Source organism: Mangifera indica, chromosome 12 (assembly GCF_011075055.1).
Source record: "Mangifera indica cultivar Alphonso chromosome 12, CATAS_Mindica_2.1, whole genome shotgun sequence".
In the NCBI taxonomy this organism is placed as follows: Eukaryota; Viridiplantae; Streptophyta; class Magnoliopsida; order Sapindales; family Anacardiaceae; genus Mangifera; species Mangifera indica.
Window position 1 is genome coordinate 7,401,509 of NC_058148.1, and position 18,826 is coordinate 7,420,334.

Here is an 18,826-nt window from a genome sequence, read left to right on the forward strand (position 1 = left end):
TAAAAAAAAAAATTTCAAAAAAAAATGTTTGTAAAGAAATTGCTTTCACTAACTTTTTTTTTACATGCTTGTATCTAATGAGTTAAGGATATATTTGAGTCAAACTTAAGTTCACCTAAACTTGAGTGGAGTCTAGTTGAAGCTTGACTCGCTTGAGGGAAGTCGAGTTTGAACCGAACTTTAAGCTTAGCTAGACACTACAGTCAAGTAAAAAAAGACTAAAATAATATTGTTTTCATATAGATTGATCAAAACGACACCGTTTTGATTGATTCGTCTCAAAATTTTGTAAGCTTGTGAGCTTAGCAAGCCGAATACCCCTGAAGTTTGAATAAAAAAAATATTCAACTCTCATGATTAAGCTTGAGTTTGCTTAAACTAAACCCGTTTTCGATATATTTGAGTCAAACTCAAATAAGCGTGGCTTGAATCCATCGTTACAATGAGTTATCACATATAAGGATCCAAAGGTGAATCATAAATGACTGAAAACTTTGTTGTCAAAGTTTTGGAGCTGAATGTGTTCATTGGATGATGATTTAAGTTAATAATTCCATGTCATCAAAGTTTGGAGTTTGAAAATGTACTCCATATAACAAAATTCATATGAGATCGAATATAAGAATGGAATGGAGTAAGAGTTAGTTATGTAAGACTAAATTTTTTTACTTATTAAGTGATTTGTCATACACTTATATTCTTTTCGATTTTCACATTAATCAATAGTGATTATGGTTGTGGCACGTTGAGTTACCTTAAGGTTGGGTATGAGGGCATTACAACCATTTTTATGTATTAATTTACATGAGTTTATATATGAGATATTCTGAGACAATTATTTATATTTTATGTTTAAATGATGCATTTGAGTTTAAAATATTATCTTTTGACATTGATAAATGATTTTAATATGGTGTGTTTGATTTAAATAATATTTTATTATCAAATATAAAAAATTACCACATAGATAGATTATCTTAAAGATTACTGAATATAAATTATTACTATATTTGATAAAAATTAGTAAGTATAAATAATTATTATGTTTGATTGAAGATAATAAAATAATACTAATATATTATTTTACTTAAATGTTCTTAGTTATAATTATTTTAAAATATATTTCATTTTATTTGTTATATTAATTAAAAGTGAAAGTATTTAAGTTATACAAAATTCATAAATAAAAATAAAATTGTAATAAAATAAAAATTATTTTATAACTTTTTAATACTTAAATTAAAAATGATAATTAAATTTTATTTATATTATTTATCCCATCAGAATTAATAATAAAATATTATGTAGTATTCCTTTACAAAAATAAGTATTTATGTTTAACTTCCGTGTATTTTGTTAAAAAAAATTAATCATGTTTATATAGAAAGTGAAAGAGACCCACGTTTTCAAATCTTCCAAAATGTGCCAGACAAAATCGTTGGATTCCCGCGTTACAGAGAAGAGAAACAGCCTCGTCCTCACCATGATTTCCGCCCTTCAGCTTCTCCAATTCACCGATTCCCCTTGCCTCTAGGATCTCGTCCTCCTCCATTCAACTCATTCTTTCTCTATTGTTATCTTTTCTCTATCCTTTCCTTCTCTTTTCTTTCTTTCTCAAAACTTTTCAAACTCATTTTCACCATTCAACCTCTCTCTCTTTCTCTTTCTCATCTTCTCTTATGGAAGACGAAGAAAAACAAGCATTAGCCGGTTTAAGCTCCGTTCCCCCTCCCCGCAAAATCCACTCCTACAGCCATCAGAGCCGCGCCTCCTCTACCCCCATTCCCCGCCCTCGTTTGCGTAAACACAGCCTTGAATCCCTCCCCAACACCACCATTGCTGACCACTTCTACGACTCCTCTGACGACGAGTTTTCCCTTATTAAAACCACCTCCTCCAGTAGTGTCAAAGAAGATTATGTTAACTTGAATGTCGAAGGAAATGCTAATGACCAAAACGGACCCTTCCAGCCTTTGCCTGAGTTCATCGGCAGTGGCGGTGGCACCGGAATTTTTAAAGTACCTATCCGTGCCTCAGTTCACCCCGGCCGCCCGCCGTGTCTGGAGTTGAGGCCTCACCCTTTGAGGGAGACTCAGGTGAGAAAAAAAAAGATTTGTAATCCAACCAAAAGTGAATTAGAATTGAGATAGGATAAAAGTGAATTGATGTCATCATGAAATTGCATTATTAAGGTTTCGTAAAACTAAGTAAAATCATATTTCACTTCAAAATTCTTGTTACGGAACTTTCAGAATCTTTTGAATGATTGTAAAATTTTAAATTTTGCTAATGTTATAACTTGGGAATTTTGTGTCAGGGAGGGAAGTTTTTGAGGAACATAGCATGTACAGGAAGGCAGCTATGGGCGGGTCAAGAGAGTGGGGTGAGGTTTTGGAACTTGGACGATACGTATGAGCGCGGACATGGGTTGGGGCTAAGAGTGAGGAGGGGAGATGAGGATGCAGCGCCGTTTCATGAGTCAGTGCCCACTTCACCAACAACTTGTTTGATGGTGGATAGTGGGAACGGGTTGGTTTGGACGGGGCATAAAGATGGGAAGATTAAGTCATGGAAGATGGACCAGCCTGCGGACGATTATAGTCCCTTTAAGGAAGGCTTGGGTTGGCAGGCTCATCGTGGTCCTGTTCTTTCTATGATTTTCAGCTCTCATGGTAAGATTTAATTATTTTTTGGTCGATTTTGATGTATAGTTGTTTAGTTTGGAACAATAAGAATTTAATTAGTACTAACATTGTGATTAAAATGTATAAGAGATTCATCAATTAGAGACTGGTTTGAATAACGGAAATTGAGAAATTTGATGAGTGAATAATTTTGTAGATGAGCTAGTTGGTTCATTGAGATGAAATGCTATATATTTTAATTAGTAGAAATGAAATTAGAATGCAAATTAAGTGTGACTCTGTCAATTTTAAAGTAGTGCATTGATATCTAATATTTCAGTTTTAGATGAGATGAGTATATTATGTTATTTGTATACTAGCTATTCAAGAAAATCACATTATATTGGTATTTGGTTTCTCTTCATTTTAATTGGCATTCACTGTTATGCTTGATAGTTCTTAAAGTGAATGTACATGTTGCAAAATTTTATTAAATAGGTATGAGGGAAATTATACTACTGTTCCACCACCCAGGAATCTTTCAATATTCATGAGAAAAGAAAGGTTAAAACTGATTGTTCTTGTGTGTTTTAATTGATTGATCCGGGCTGTGAATATCCTTACTTTAACATCTATTTCCCTCTAATTCATTATGGTAATATATATTTGCTTTTTGGGAAAATTTTGCTATTAATTTCTCTTCCAAGATTTTTGTCATTTTAAGTGTGTAATTTCTTGTTATAGTTAGCTAGGACAAGTCAATTTATGAGTAGTGTAAGGTCATTTTTATGTTCAAGTATATGATTGTTAATTGCTTTTAGGTCTTGTCTACTACAGCAAGTTTATAGTTCCATAAATTCATGTTGGTTTTGGCCAGGTGATTTGTGGTCAGGTGGAGAAGGTGGAGTTATAAAGATCTGGCCATGGGAATCCATTGAAAAATCTCTTTCTCTTAAACCAGAGGAAAGGCACATGGCTGCTCTATTAGTGGAGAGGTCATTCATTGATCTCAGGGCCCAAGTCACTGTAAATGGTACATGTAGTATATCTTCTGCAGATGTCAAGTGCTTGTTATCGGACCATGTCAAAGCTAGAGTATGGTGTGCTCAGCCGCTTACCTTTTCAATCTGGTATGTTTTTTCTGATAGTCAATTGAAAGGAATGATATCGTTTGAGATTGCCTTCTTGAAAAGGGTTCTTGTGTGTATACAAAAATGTTGCAGGGATGCCCGTTCAAAGGAGCTTCTGAAAGTTTTTAATATTGAAGGTCAGATTGAGAATCGAGTTGAAATACAATCAGTTCAAGATCAACCTATGGAAGATGAGATGAAGGTTAAATCTGTTTCATCATCGAAAAAGGAGAAATCTCAAGGCAATAGCTTTTTGCAACGATCACGCAATGCTATAATGGGAGCAGCAGATGCTGTTCGCCGAGTTGCAACCAGGAGTGCAGGGGCATTCGTAGATGATACATCCAAGAGAACAGAGGCAATAGTGCAAACTGCAGATGGAATGATTTGGACTGGATGTACAACTGGCCTACTTGTGCAGTGGGATGGAAATGGGAATCGTATGCTTGATGTTACTCATCATTCTTGTCCTGTCCAATGTTTCTGCACTTTTGGGACAAGAACATACGTGGGATATGTTAGTGGTGTGATGCAAATATTGGATCTTGAGGGAAAATTGATAGCATCATGGGTTGCTTCTAGCGGTCCTCTGTTAAAATTTGCCGTCGGGGATGATTATATTTTTAGCTTGGCTACTCATGGTGGTATACGTGGTTGGAGCATCACATCCCCGGGATCTGTTGACAATTTAATAAGATCAGAACTTACAGAAAAAGAGGCAGCATATGCGAGAAGAAGTGATGTCAGAATATTAATTGGAACTTGGAATGTTGGTCAAGGCAGAGCCTCTCATGAGTCACTTATGATGTGGCTGGGTTCTGTTTCCTCAGATGTTGGCATTATTGCGGTGGGTTTGCAAGAAGTAGAAATGGGGGCAGGGTTCCTTGCGATGTCTGCAGCCAAGGAAACTGTAAGATTTTACTAACTTTTAGTGATGCAAATGATCGTTTTCTTTTTAAGTTTCTTCAATTTTGCTTTAGTTTAGCATTTTTCATTTCAACCCAGAAAAAAAAAAACTCTGTACGAACATCCTAACTGGTTACCACACTTTAATTTTCATCTTCTTGTTTGTAAAATTTGTATTTGTTTTCATTCATCAATAATTTCCAAATGTAGGTAGGACTTGAAGGGAGTGCTATTGGGCAGTGGTGGCTAGACACAATAGGAAAGGCCTTAGATGAAGGAAAAACTTTTGAACGCATGGGTTCTAGGCAGCTAGCAGGCTTGCTCATTTCTCTTTGGTATGTAATTATTCAGGAAAAAATTATGCTTAAATTTATTCTATTTTTCTTATGCAACTTTGTGTGAACTTTGGTAAGGCATCTCAACTCCGTTATGTCAATGTCGTTGGTACTGCTTTATAAGGTTCATCTCTTATTATTAGGGTAAGAAAAGACCTCAGAACACATGTTGGGGACGTTGATGCTGCAGCAGTTCCTTGTGGCTTTGGTCGTGCAATTGGTAACAAGGTTTGTATTACTATTTTAACTTAATTAAATTGATACAATTGATGATTTATCACCATAATATGAGGTGTTACTTTATCTTTAATTAAAAATTATCCAATTACATAGTTACACATTATCATTTATATCAAATTTGATAATCATTTTAAATGCACGTAGTTTTATTATTGAAATACAAAATGAGTGTTTCAATACTTGTAAAGAGTCTCTTTAAATGTGTAAGCATATTTTCTTCCAGATTCACATATTGCACATTTCTGAACAACTAAAATCTGGCTTTTGAGATCATAAACCAGGATTATGGCTGTGAAATGTGGTTCCAAAATGATCCAGTCACCTTATCTTTGATGGATTGTAGTGGTAATCATTTTGTTGATACTTCTTTTGCTGTTCAAATACTAGGCTTCACTTTATTGCTTGAATTCACAATACAAATAATAAATTTATAGAACCGATTGTATTTGGTTAAACATTGATTCTTAAATTTTTGCGCTTCCTTGATTTATAATATAACATGGCTGCATCTTGCCACACAGGGAGGTGTAGGTTTGAGAATCAGAGTGTATGACAGGACTATTTGCTTTGTGAACTGTCATCTGGCTGCACACTTGGAAGCAGTCAACCGGCGCAACGCTGATTTTGATCACATTTACAGAAATATGGCGTTCGGTCGATCAACAAATACTCATAATACTGCAGCTGGTATGGTGCCATATTTTTGTATTGTTCTCTTGTCTTCTGCATCTATTTACTTTGGTTGTTTTATTCTTCTCCCTTGCCATTTATCCTCTCTGTTGCAGCAGGTGTCACAACTGCTCACATGGTTAAGGGTTCAAATGTATGTCCTATTTTTTATTTTTCTGATGTCAATACAATCTTTCACCTTTTATCATTTTTATGTTATGACTTTGATATGCTGGTATCTTGTGTTTTCCACAGGCTCCTACTGCCACTAATGAAGAAGGAAGACCTGATTTGGCTGAAGCAGATATGATTATATTCTTTGGTGATTTTAATTACCGGCTTTTTGGTATATCTTATGATGAAGCAAGAGACTTTGTTTCACAAAGATGCTTTGATTGGCTAAGAGAAAAGGATCAGCTCAGGGCTGAGATGAAAGAAGGCAAAGTTTTCCAAGGCATGCGTGAAGCTATCATAACATTTCCTCCAACTTATAAGTTTGAAAGACATCGTCCTGGTTTAGCAGGTACAGATTAGAAATAGCAGCTGCGAGTGATCTCTTTATGATTTCTAAGAGGGAATGAATTTGATACTCTTCATTATCTACATCTTTCCAGGATATGATTCGGGGGAGAAAAAGCGAATTCCAGCCTGGTGTGACAGAGTTATATATCGTGACAATCGGCCGGGTGCAACAGCTGAATGCAGTTTGGATTGCCCTGTGGTCTCATCAATTATACTGTATGTTTCATGGTAGGTTTGTTCCCGTTGCCAGTATGTAATATGTTCTAAAATATTGTCTAATTGTTTAACAGGTATGACGCTTGCATGGATGTGACTGAGAGTGATCACAAACCTGTACACTGTAAATTCCATGTTAAAATTGCCCATGTCGATAGATCAGAAAGAAGACAAGTGTTCTATGATATTTTAAGATCTAATGAAAAGTTCATCAAGTCAAAGCTTGATGAATTACGTTATGTTCCGGAAACGACAGTGAGCACTGACAACATAGTCCTTCAAAACCAGGATACATGTGTTCTAAGAATCAACAATACTACAAAGGACATTGCCATATATAGAATCATTTGTGTAAGTCAGCCCACTCTCAAGGAGGATGGTGGCGATACAGCTGATCATCGCTTAAGAGGCTCCTATGGTTTCCCCCGATGGCTTGAGGTACTGTTTCTTGTTTGCTAAATTGCTAGTCATTGCCATTTGTTCGCCTTTGGGCACCTCCAGCTGTAACTTGTGGGATCGCCATGGATGCAGTGTGGTTTAGCTGCTTTGTTTGTTTTCATTTCAGGTCACACCAGCAGCAGGAGTAATCAAACCTGAAAATTATGCAGAGGTATCAGTACATCATGAAGAATTCCATACCTTAGAAGAGTTTGTTGATGGCATTCCGCAGAACTGGTGGTGTGAAGACACCAAAGATAAGGAAGTGTTATTGGAGGTGTTAGTCGAAGGCTGTTGCTCAACTGAAACTGTACGACACCAGATTCGTGTACGCCACTGCTTGTCAGCCAGGACTGTACGCATAGACAAAAAATCAAATGGTTCAAAGAAACATGGAAGTTCGGATTCAAATGATTCAAAGAAACAGGGAAGTTCAGATACAAATGGTTCAAAGAAACATGAAAGTGCAGATTCAAATGATTCAAAGAAAAATGGAAGTTCAGATCCAAACGATTCAAAGAAACATGGAAGTTCAGATCCAAACGATTCAAAGAAACATGGAAGTTCAGATTCAATTGGTTCAAAGAAACATGAAAGTTCAGATTCAAATAGTTCAAAGAAACATGGTAGTTCAAATTCACAAGATTCAAAGAAACATGAAAGTTCAGATTCAACTGGTTCAAAGAAACATGGTTCAAAGAAACACGAAAGTTCAGATTCAAATAGTTCAAAGAAACATGAAGGTTCAGATTCAAATAATTCAAAGAAACATGGAAGTTCAGATTCACATGGTTCAAAGAAACACGAAAATTCAGATTCAAATACTTCAAAGAAACATGGGAGTTCAGATTCACATGGTTCCAGGAAACCTGAAAGTTCAGATTCAAATACTTCAAAGAAACATGGAAGTTCAGATTCACACGGTTCCAAGAAACCTGAAAATTCAGATTCAAATACTTCAAAGAAACATGAAAGTTCAGATTCAAATAGTTCAAAGAAACATGAAAATTCAGATTCAAATAGTTCAAAGAAACATGAAAGTTCAGATTCAAAGAGCTCAAAGAAACATGGAAGTTCAGATTCACATGGTTCAAAGAAACACGGAAGTTCAGATTCAAAGGGTTCAAAGAAACACGGAAGTTCAGATTCAAAGGGTTCAAAGAAACATGGATCTTCCTCAGATAAAAAGGACATATGATGATCGATGCTAGAACATTAACGAACACTGTTAGTATATATAAAACTAGACGCATCAAATGAGTATAATCAAAGGGCTCCAGTCAAGAGTCCTGATGTATATACTAATTGAAGCGTGGTCACCGTTGGCCTCAACAACACTAGCCAGGTTTGAATTGCTCACCATTTTTTGCTTACTAGCATCTGATACAAAACAATTCTATAATTCTTCCCAGCATATCTATGTTTTTAGCTAAAACACATTGGTATTTTGTGATATACTTGAATTTTTTCAGAAGGGTTGCAACAAAATGTAGAAAGCAAGCTGAAGAAACATGCTTGTTTCTTACTTTCTGTAGTATACATGATTGTATGTATGCATGTTTCTATCTATACAAAATCTCATTTACTTTTTCTATCACATCTGTGTTTGTATGCATTTATATACCAAAAGTGTGCACACATAGTTTTATTGAAACAAATATAGATGAAAATATTTGCAGCATTTAGCTTTGTATTTGTTTTTGAGTGATTAACATTTTCACAGTAAAGGTTTAGCCTTAAAACACTGTTTTACCTGTTGAATACATAAATTATATTTTTTCATTTGAAACTTAACATCATAATCGAAAAAGGGTTATGACAGGATACTCCTAATTATTTTATTTTTTTGGAATTTATCATATTACCCTAACTAGATATAATTAACATATTCCCCTTTCTTTTCTTTTGTCTATTTCATTATCTCAAATCTTATTAATATGATTTGCTGATTAAACTTTAATTAGTTTCTTCTTAGGAATAAATGGTCAACTCCTCTCCCTCCAACTCAAATCAACCCAAAAACAAAACCAAAAATAGATTCTCCATTTCTATTTTTTCTTTTTCATGTTTTTATATAATAAAACTCTTTTTTGATCAAACTCATAGATTCGATAACCAAAAGGTAGTTAGTTATCAGTCAACAACAAACTATTCGATCAGATTTAAGAGGGCATCACTAACATGCAAATTAATTCAATGTGCGAACAAAAAACCTTCTTATCCAAAAATAGCAGGAAGAATGAGAATCAACAATTATCATGATTACTATAATCACATTAGTATTAAATAATAATTTCTTATTATCATGAATCTCCTCCTATGACTTCAACAATTATAATTGAAGTCGTAATATTGCACTTTATATATTTATTACACATGTAACTCTAGTCTCTCATTCTATAAATTCATGATTGTATAAAGAGTAAAGGGATCACAAAACTTCCACAGATTTTAGTTCACTCATTGTAATCTTGCCATTATTTTATCAAAAGTACCCAATCACATAACTATAGATGTAGACTTATAAATTACAGGTCAAACCATGTTAAAATCTCACCATGTTCATATTTTCTTGCATTGAGTAGCACCATCATTTAGTGTATCTCTTGTTGATGCTAATTCTATCATAAAAAATTTGATGCTAGAGGAAAAAACCCCATTGAAACTACCCATAAATCGTCAATTTGTGATGTACTATTCTTTTTTCGCCTTGCAGAACAAAAATAATATATGAAATCTATTGATCTTAGATGGAGAATCCTTTTAAGGATTCCCTACAGAAAGAAATGAAAGGAGGGCTTGAATAGTCATACTCCAAAAGCATGTTTATACACCATATAAATGGTTCATGCCATAAAAATTTCAAAACTCAAAGTATAGATAACTCTTGAGGTGTAGAGTTTAAACTTACAAAAATCAGACAACTTATGCTAGTGTGATGTCAACTTATTGTATGTATCTGATTTTTGGATTGAAGAGGTCTACCCACCTTGAGCAATTTTACCCAACCCTTAACGCATCATTCTTAGACGTGTAGACAATTGTCAATATGCAAGGATAAACTCACATCAGATGAATAACTCATATCGCAATGGCCTTGGTGTGCAAAATGTAAATCCAAACGCACATTATAATGATTGATTAGTAATGTGTAGATCATAACTCATCCTTGTCAACATTAATAATTGGCATGTAGACAATTATTCGTAGCATAGAAAATGTTTACCGAGAATGTGCAAATAATTCTCAATATTTGGAAAATGCCTCACTGTGAGCATACAACTCACATGATAATGATAACAACTTTTAGCATGTAGCCATTAAGTCAAGCCTAAAAGACAATATCAAATGCACCGCCCCTATGTGGACAAGTGAGAGTTTCCTTTAGTGACGAAGAAAGCACAAAATGTATTTGGGATTGATTCCTATTAGGTGAAACTTCCAAACACAGTTATCAAATTTTAAACCCCCTATATTATAATTATAATATCTCCCTTAATCCTAAGGGATAAATTTTGATCTCAATTTTACGTTTTCGATTGTTTCCGCTGGTGTTTAATGTGTTTTATTATGCATTGAATTGAGATCAATCACCTTTAATATATTTGCACGCTTTACAAAGGAGAACCTACCACTGTTGAAGAATAACAAGACAATCAAGGAAGAACTAATACATTTATTAGAGACGGCATTTCCTCAACTGAAACAATACGGCACTGCTTGTCAGCAAGCACATTTTGTAGCTTCAAACTACAATGGTTCAAAGAAGCATGGAAGGTCAGACCTCGGCCTGAACTTCGCCGACTCAGCCAACCAACTTTTACAGTTGAAGCTACAGTATTATCGAACCATTAATAACATAAACTTAATTCTTTTATGTCAAATCCAGACAAAGAAAGAGTATTGATGTAAATATATACAAATTGTTCATCATCCATTACTTTTCATCATCTAATACGAAATCTACATTCTTGCGCTTATAAGTTTTTCGCCAAAGCACATTTGCCATTTTCTGACACAGTTGAATTTCCAAAGGGTTGCAACAAGCAAGCTGAAGGGATAAGCTTTTTCGTTACTTGATGCAGTGTATTATATGTATGTTTGTTTCTACCAATGAAATAAGTCTCATTTACTAATTTCTATAAGCAAATAGATGAAAAAACTTGCAGCTTTTGGTTTTGCATTTACTTTCGTACGTATCACATTAACAAAATCTTTGATGTGTCTCAACAGAAGCATTCCAGTTTAAATTGATTTGCCCAACATGCATGCAGCATCTGAATTTTTATGAATCTTGGAAGGATCCAAATCCTACATGCAAAAAGAAGAGCTTTGCCCCTTCTTTCTTCTCTTTCCTATTATCTCAAACTCCTCTTGGCACGTCTACAATAAACAAAAAAAATCAACAATATTTTAACTTTAAACACTTAGGATTTCATCAAGTAATTTAATAATTTAATTTTGAAATATCGAAGCCATGTGAAACTTTATACTATTTTGAATCTTTCCCATTTTGTACTTTCTACACATATAACTGGTGAGAAAGATGACAAAAAAAAAAAAAAAACCCCAGAAAACACAGAACTAAGAAGGCTGCATGCTTTTGGCCAAATGCAGCTTTTTACCTGGTGAAGTAAGAGAGAGGTGGAGGCAGCACAGCAGCGCCGCCTAATGTCTGAGGGAAGCAGTTGTGAGAAGGAGTATTGAAACTGAGATGGGCTCAGATTTTAAGTCTTAATATTCTTTAGTAACAGTAAAGAAGAGTAAAGAGATTGGATCGGTTTGATGCAATAAAAAGCTTAACAGGTTTCTATAAGTTTTCCAGTTTGTCAGTTTCACTTTTTCCCATTCAAGCTTTGTCATTTCCCAACATTATTTATTTGCTCTTTTAAGACCACTCATCCAAAATTTCTCTGTTTTTTTGTTGCTTTATTTGTCTTTTAATTTTATACCAACTAAAAGTTTTGATTTTGAATTTTAAAAAAGCAATTTTATGCCTATCCTCTTTTGAGTAGGTAAACTAATTTAATTTAATATATATCATTATATAATTAAATATTATTTTATTTTTAATTTATAATAACTAATAACTTAATTATATATAAAATATATATATATATTTATGCATTTAAAATATGTATACATAATTTTATTATTTTTAAAAATATTAAAATATTTTGAAACATTAATGTACAATTAAAACACTTTGTGTGACAGACTAATAAATATTTATTTATTTATTCCACTTATTTGGGTCAAATAACTATTTTTCACCCAAACATTGATAAAATAATTATTCACATTTTAAGTTTGAAAGTTCATTTCCTACTTATTCATTACTTCTATTAATATAAACCATTTAATTTCACTATAAATTACTATTTTTGATTTTAGTGAAACTACAAAATTGTCTTTAATACTTTAGTAATTATCAAATATCAATTTGTCTTTATTTTGATTAAAATTATAAAAATACCTTAAAATCATTTTAAATATTAATTATAATTACATTATTTTACTAATTTTCTTTTTTATTCTTTTTTTTAATTTTCCCATTTTTCAAGCCTAATAAAAAATATCTTGTAGACAAGATTATGGATAACCGTCTAATGAATCAAACACTTTCACATTCTAATTCAATGGTCAATATACCACCCCATCCAGTAACTATAAAGGGAATAATAAATCAAAACGTAGTAATCACAACAACAATTGAGTGAAGTCAATTTGAAGCTAAAAATATTTATTTTTCAAATAGTTTCTTCTAGCAAGTAGTGGAGAAAGTAGTTAGGATAAGCTTCATGCTACAAATTTCTAACTCTTCCAACTCTATTTGTATTGAAAGAGAGATGAGATTTCTTCTTTAATTGAATCAGGGAAATCCTTCAACACCTTTATTCCATCCAACAAACTCACAAAAGTTATGGTTCTATTCTTAACCAATGGATATAGGAGCTACTAACAAAACATGATCATATGGGCCTATAAAAAAATTTAGGAAATGGAGCAAAAAACATTATACCAAAGAGTCCCCACCAGAAATAGTGTCCTTCAAAGGAAAATATGCATGGCTAATGCACGATCATACATAACGTTTGGAATACCAAAATTATATTGTTTTCAAATCTGTAATCGATTCTACATACATTCCTCAATCTATTAATCAATTCAACATATTACTAACACCTTAATAAGCACAACCAAACATCAACATCGTAAATACTTTACGTATCATAATTTATTCACAAGATATATCCTAAATCACATGTCTACTTTCTTCAAAGACATCTTGCAAGCATACAACATGACATATAATCAAAACAACACAATCCCTTATTATATTAACTGCAAAATTAAACCATGAATGTATTTGTACTTTTTAATCATGTTTGCGACACAAACACATACATATATATACCTACACAGGCAACCTAGTCATGGATCATCATCATATAGCACAAACAACACACAACACAGTAAGGAGTATTCAAATTTATACATATCATTATTGAATCACAATCAGACACGATACCAGAAAACCTAAAAACCATTTCTACTTGGTCATCAAAAAACACTAAAAAACTTGCTGCCAAATGGACTCTTTATCTCTCTATACTTTGCTCTTCCCTTCTTTTGCTGAAAAAATCGAACTTACTATCAAAAAATTCTATCAAACCCCTTCTCTCAATGCTCAGATATTATGGATTAACTCCTAAAATATCCAATAACATGTCACTTTTAAATGCAATTTTCATAATTGCATGCACGAACATGCATCCCATTGGTGCATAATCGTGCATTATGTTTAAATTTGCCAATATGGTCTCTATATATTATGTTGATATTAGGGCTGGACTCGAGCCGAGCCAGCTCGAGCTCAGCTAGGTCGAGCCCGAAACGAGCATCTTTGGCCACCAATGACTCACATTTAAACCCAAAGTCATCGTCTTCCCTCCCAAGTGCATCCTATCATTTAGAATCATCTAGATCAGGTAAATCCAGACAATTCATCTGGATGACAAAGGCATTGTCCAGATGATGCCTTTATCATCTAGCTTTAGATCATCATCTCCAACTCATCCAACTGTAGATCGTCCATATTGATGACGCTTCTTAACAAAGCATCGTTTAAGATTGACGACACTTCATCATCGATTTAGAGACGACACTTCATCTTGTCTAAACAATGAATGACACTTTGTCATCTAGACATCATCCTACTATCATTTCGACCACCGTCTATTTGTCAGATTAGTTGACTGAAAAAAAATTTCAAATTCGAGGGGGGAATGGTAACTTTTTAAAGTTTAATCATGAAAAAAAATCTTTAGTTTTTTAAATTATAGAAGGAAAATGATATAAAGTTTTAGGGTATATGGGTAAATGATGATTTTATCTTTGTCTCGAATAGAAAATTCTAACAAAATTTAACCCATGGGTACGTATTTAAGTTTTTCAACTGTCGTGAATGTACTTTTGAGATTAAGCTAAAACTTGGGTGGGAAATAGTCCTTTGGCCAAAAAAACTATATTAGTCCTAAATGTACTTGTGGGTGTTACAATTTACATAGGAAAATGTAAAAGAGATTATAATGTGTGCGACTATATATATAAATAATAACAACATAAACATTATCAAAAAAATCCCTTCATGCATGTTCGTAACCAACTTATCTCTCGAAAGCTTCAACCACCTATTAATTGCAAACACATAAAAGGAAAGAGGTGAATGCTAAATACTCATTAAGTATGAGACCTTTACTCACCTACATTCCTTTTATTTATTTATTTTTTTCCTTACTTATCATCTTACACCTCCTATTTCATGAACTTGTCATATAAGATATGTCTATTGATCCTAACTGTGATGTAATGAGATGTAATGCACGATATAAAACATATTAGAAAACTTTGGTGAAAGTATTTTCACTAAAACTTTTTAAAATTATACTGACTATATCGATCAGACTAAGTTAAGACATGAATTTCAAACCTTTGGTCACATTAGTAAAAAAAGCTCTTAAGGCCTCTATCTCCATACATACATATATAATTGGACTATCACAACACCATTACAAGGGGTGTGCCCTATTACAGGTGTGTGTATAAAGAATCTAATAGGTGCCCTCTTACAACAATTTTTTTAAAAACACATTCTTTAAAACTCATGAGAATTCATGTTTTTATGGATGTTCATAAAACTACAAAACCCATGATATCGAGTCCTACATACATAAATATGAGAAAAGTCCTTTATGGTTCAAACACACAAATGAAATTAGAAAACATGTAATGTTACTACCAAAGAACGGGCATTCACTATATTTCTTGGGGAACAAGCATTATAACCTTTGCAATGATTGTTCTTATATTGTAAGTCATTTTTCATAATTTACTAATATAGAGTGTTGTTTTTCTCATTGCGAGCTAACTTGCATATATAGAACGGTTGCCCCTATCTTTAACACATATGTTTCATTGCAATTTTAACATCATCTTCTCACTTGGAACAATCGCTCTTGGCCTTAGAATGATTGTTTTATCAAATTGTATCGATAAAACTACTATATTCACTAGAATTCCTCACATCAAACCATCAACAAATAGTTTTCCATGGCCTTAGAATGTAATACTATCAAATTTATTACATATAACTCCCATAACATTTAACTCAATCACAATCCATCATTAATCAAATCTATTATTCTCATTTCTCCAATAACCTCATCCTTATACAAACATATAAACATCACATTACATGAATATATGTCTATGTATATATATTTTCAAATCAATAACTAAACAACTTAAAAAAGGTTCCAAAAAACATTGTCATATAATACACAATTAAATTTAAAAACCTCACCATCATCCATCAACATATACATAGAAATTATGACATAATAAATCTCCTACTTACTTGAATTCTAATGATACACTTACCTAGCCTTGAATCTCTTTTCTTGATTGATCTCTAAAGGTTGAAGGTTGTGGAAATATGAAGAAAATTGCATTTTAAGGTTTACTGTGTATAAGGTGTTAGAGGATCATGCAAATTGTGGATCCTATTATAAAAATTTGATTAGATAATCGTCAGAACGAACATTCTCTTTGTTGAAGGAGTTGATCATCATTTAAATCATAAATTTGTGTGGCGTAATTTGAGTTGTTCTTCTATCGAATGTTGAATGGTTGTTCGATCCTTTAGAATAATCATTCATCCCTTTATTCCTTTTATAATTTTAATTAAATTAACCTCAATACGCATTATAGTCTTTGTCTCTCAATCACCACCACAACAACGCACCATCATTCATCCCTTTATTCCTTATATAATTTTAATTAAATTGACAATGACAAGGCTAGAATCACACTAAGACCTATTGCAAAACAACTTCCTCCTCTGCCAAGAAAACCACCCATCTTTGCTATGAAACAAACAACCCTTGGTTCTTTTTGGAACAAAATGATTTACCCATAATGACTTCACCCTCTTCTAACATCTTTGCTATCCTCCTTGACCAAAATCCTCCCCGTGTTACATCTCCCTCCTATCACCTCCTCAACCCTAATACATTCCTATTGCCACACAAAGTTAGCTCCACCACCACTAAATAACCACTACAAACCCACCACAAATTGAGCCACAAACTCAAACATCAATTATCCAAAACTACAAAAAAAAAAAAAGGAAACAAATAAGAAAAGAAAAAGGAAGAGGGAAGAAGGAAGAAGGAAGAAGGAAGAAGCAATGGAGGGGGGAAAAAAGAGGAAAAGAGAAGAAGTAGAAGAAAATTCTTCGAACTGAGGAAAAGGTGGTTTAGTAAGCTACTTGGTTAATTGAAAATAGGGGAGAATAAAACATGAGAGAAAGGAAGAGGGGGAAAAGGGGGAAGCAAAAGGGACATATTGAAATTTATAGGTGTATTTCATATTTATTTATGAGCAATACTACGTATACCCACTTTGAGTATATAAATAGGTACACACTTATGCATATCATCATATGATTAAATATTATTTTATCCTTAATTCAAGATCAGTGGATATATATAATTTTATTGTTTATTTATAATATAATTTTACTAACTAACGAAAATATAATTTAATCAATTAAAACAAACATTTGAAACTAAATGATGCATGGATAAATTGTGTTTCCAAATTTAAAAGATGAGATAGTATCATTAGGGTAAATCACAAATGGGAAACAATTGTTCTCCTTAAAACAAATAACTATAGAATTATAATAAATAAAATGCTTTAACATTTAAGTTATAAATTTGAGTTAATTTAGTCGAACCTTTTAAATAGATATAACGAGACAAACATTGAAAAACAACATTTGAATAACATGGTTTGATTCATACAATGTTGGGTAGTGTTAGGATTGTTTAAAGTGATTCGTGTGTGTGTGTACATAAATTAGTTAAGCACTATAGTGTGCAAAACTTCTTAAAGGAGATTAGTTTTTATTCAAGAGAAAAATTAATTAATTAATTAATTAAAAATAATTAAAATTATATACTTATTTTAAATAAATAAATATGTATATATTTATATATGTTATTATATGATTGAATATTTTTTATTTTTTGTTTAAAATTATTTAATCATATAATAATATATATTAAGTATTTATCTATTTATTATTTAAAATAAATATAAATAATTTTATTATAAAAAATAAATTTAGTATTAATTAATTAAATATTTTATTCCATTTAACAAAACAAAAGTTTACATCATAAATCAAATGCCATCCTTGGTCAAACTTTAGATTCCATCAGCTAAAACCTAAAGTTATGATCTGTATCTAACTTAAATTTTGCCACTATAAACTCCAATTAAATGCATATCATTTATTCACAAATCTATACTCTATTCTTAACATTATTATTTAACCACCTTGAAATATATAATTAATAAATTAATAAAATTAAATATACTTATTTTTTAAATATACAAATAAATACATATTTGATAAATGTTATCAAATGATTATATAATTTTGAATTAATAATAAAATAATACTCAACATATGATAATATATCATATATATATTTATATATTTATATATTAAAAAATAAGTATACATAATATTACTCTTAATAGCTTCATGGGAGAAACCCCATTAAAAAGTGGGCAAATTTTCTACCAATAAGAGGAGGTTCCTTTTTGTTTTATAAAATCAAAATAAAATAAAAATTTGTGAAAAAGGAAGAGTAATATTATACGTATCTAATTTTAAATATACAAAATAATATCTTATTATATAATAATATATAATTATTTATACATAAATTTATACTAATTATTTATGCATATATAACAATTTTCTTCTTCTTATGAAATACAACTTTATTAAAGCATTGTTTTCAGTGGGATTAGGATTTCATTAAAGGCAAAGTTGAAACTAAAAGCAAAGTTGAAACTAAATAGATAATGGGTCCTCAAAATTAAGAAGAAAGAGAAGTTTGTGGTTAAAGATGAAAGAGATTCCTACAAAGTTGTGGGGGAGTTTGAGGGTTTTGTTTTTCCCTTGTCTCCTACAAGAGACAAATGGCTATTCCTTCCTCACAAGAAACAACCTTAGAGGAGACAAATCCTTAAATTGTCAAATTCAAATTGAGCATAATAAATTGGATGACAAAGTGAGCGTGAAACCCATCACTACCAATTGCCGGTATTTATGTTGACAACACTTAGCTTGTGTGGCTTCTTTGTCTCCGATATTGTATGGTAT

The 18,826-nt window shown here is 32.2% G+C and overlaps 1 protein-coding gene across 1 annotated transcript; it reads left to right on the forward strand.

The window, feature by feature from the left end:
• The first annotated feature begins 1,635 nt into the window (after positions 1–1,635).
• Positions 1,636–8,677, forward strand: LOC123192686 (type I inositol polyphosphate 5-phosphatase 13-like). Its single transcript, XM_044605327.1, is given in 14 exon segments — positions 1,636–2,096; positions 2,318–2,672; positions 3,502–3,754; positions 3,848–4,664; positions 4,871–4,995; positions 5,139–5,223; positions 5,757–5,922; positions 6,024–6,058; positions 6,160–6,427; positions 6,519–6,642; positions 6,717–6,871; positions 6,874–7,003; positions 7,005–7,080; positions 7,208–8,677. Coding segments are annotated over 14 exon segments (4,077 nt in total). The 5' UTR covers positions 1,636–1,679; the 3' UTR covers positions 8,279–8,677.
• The last annotated feature ends 10,149 nt before the right edge of the window (positions 8,678–18,826 follow it).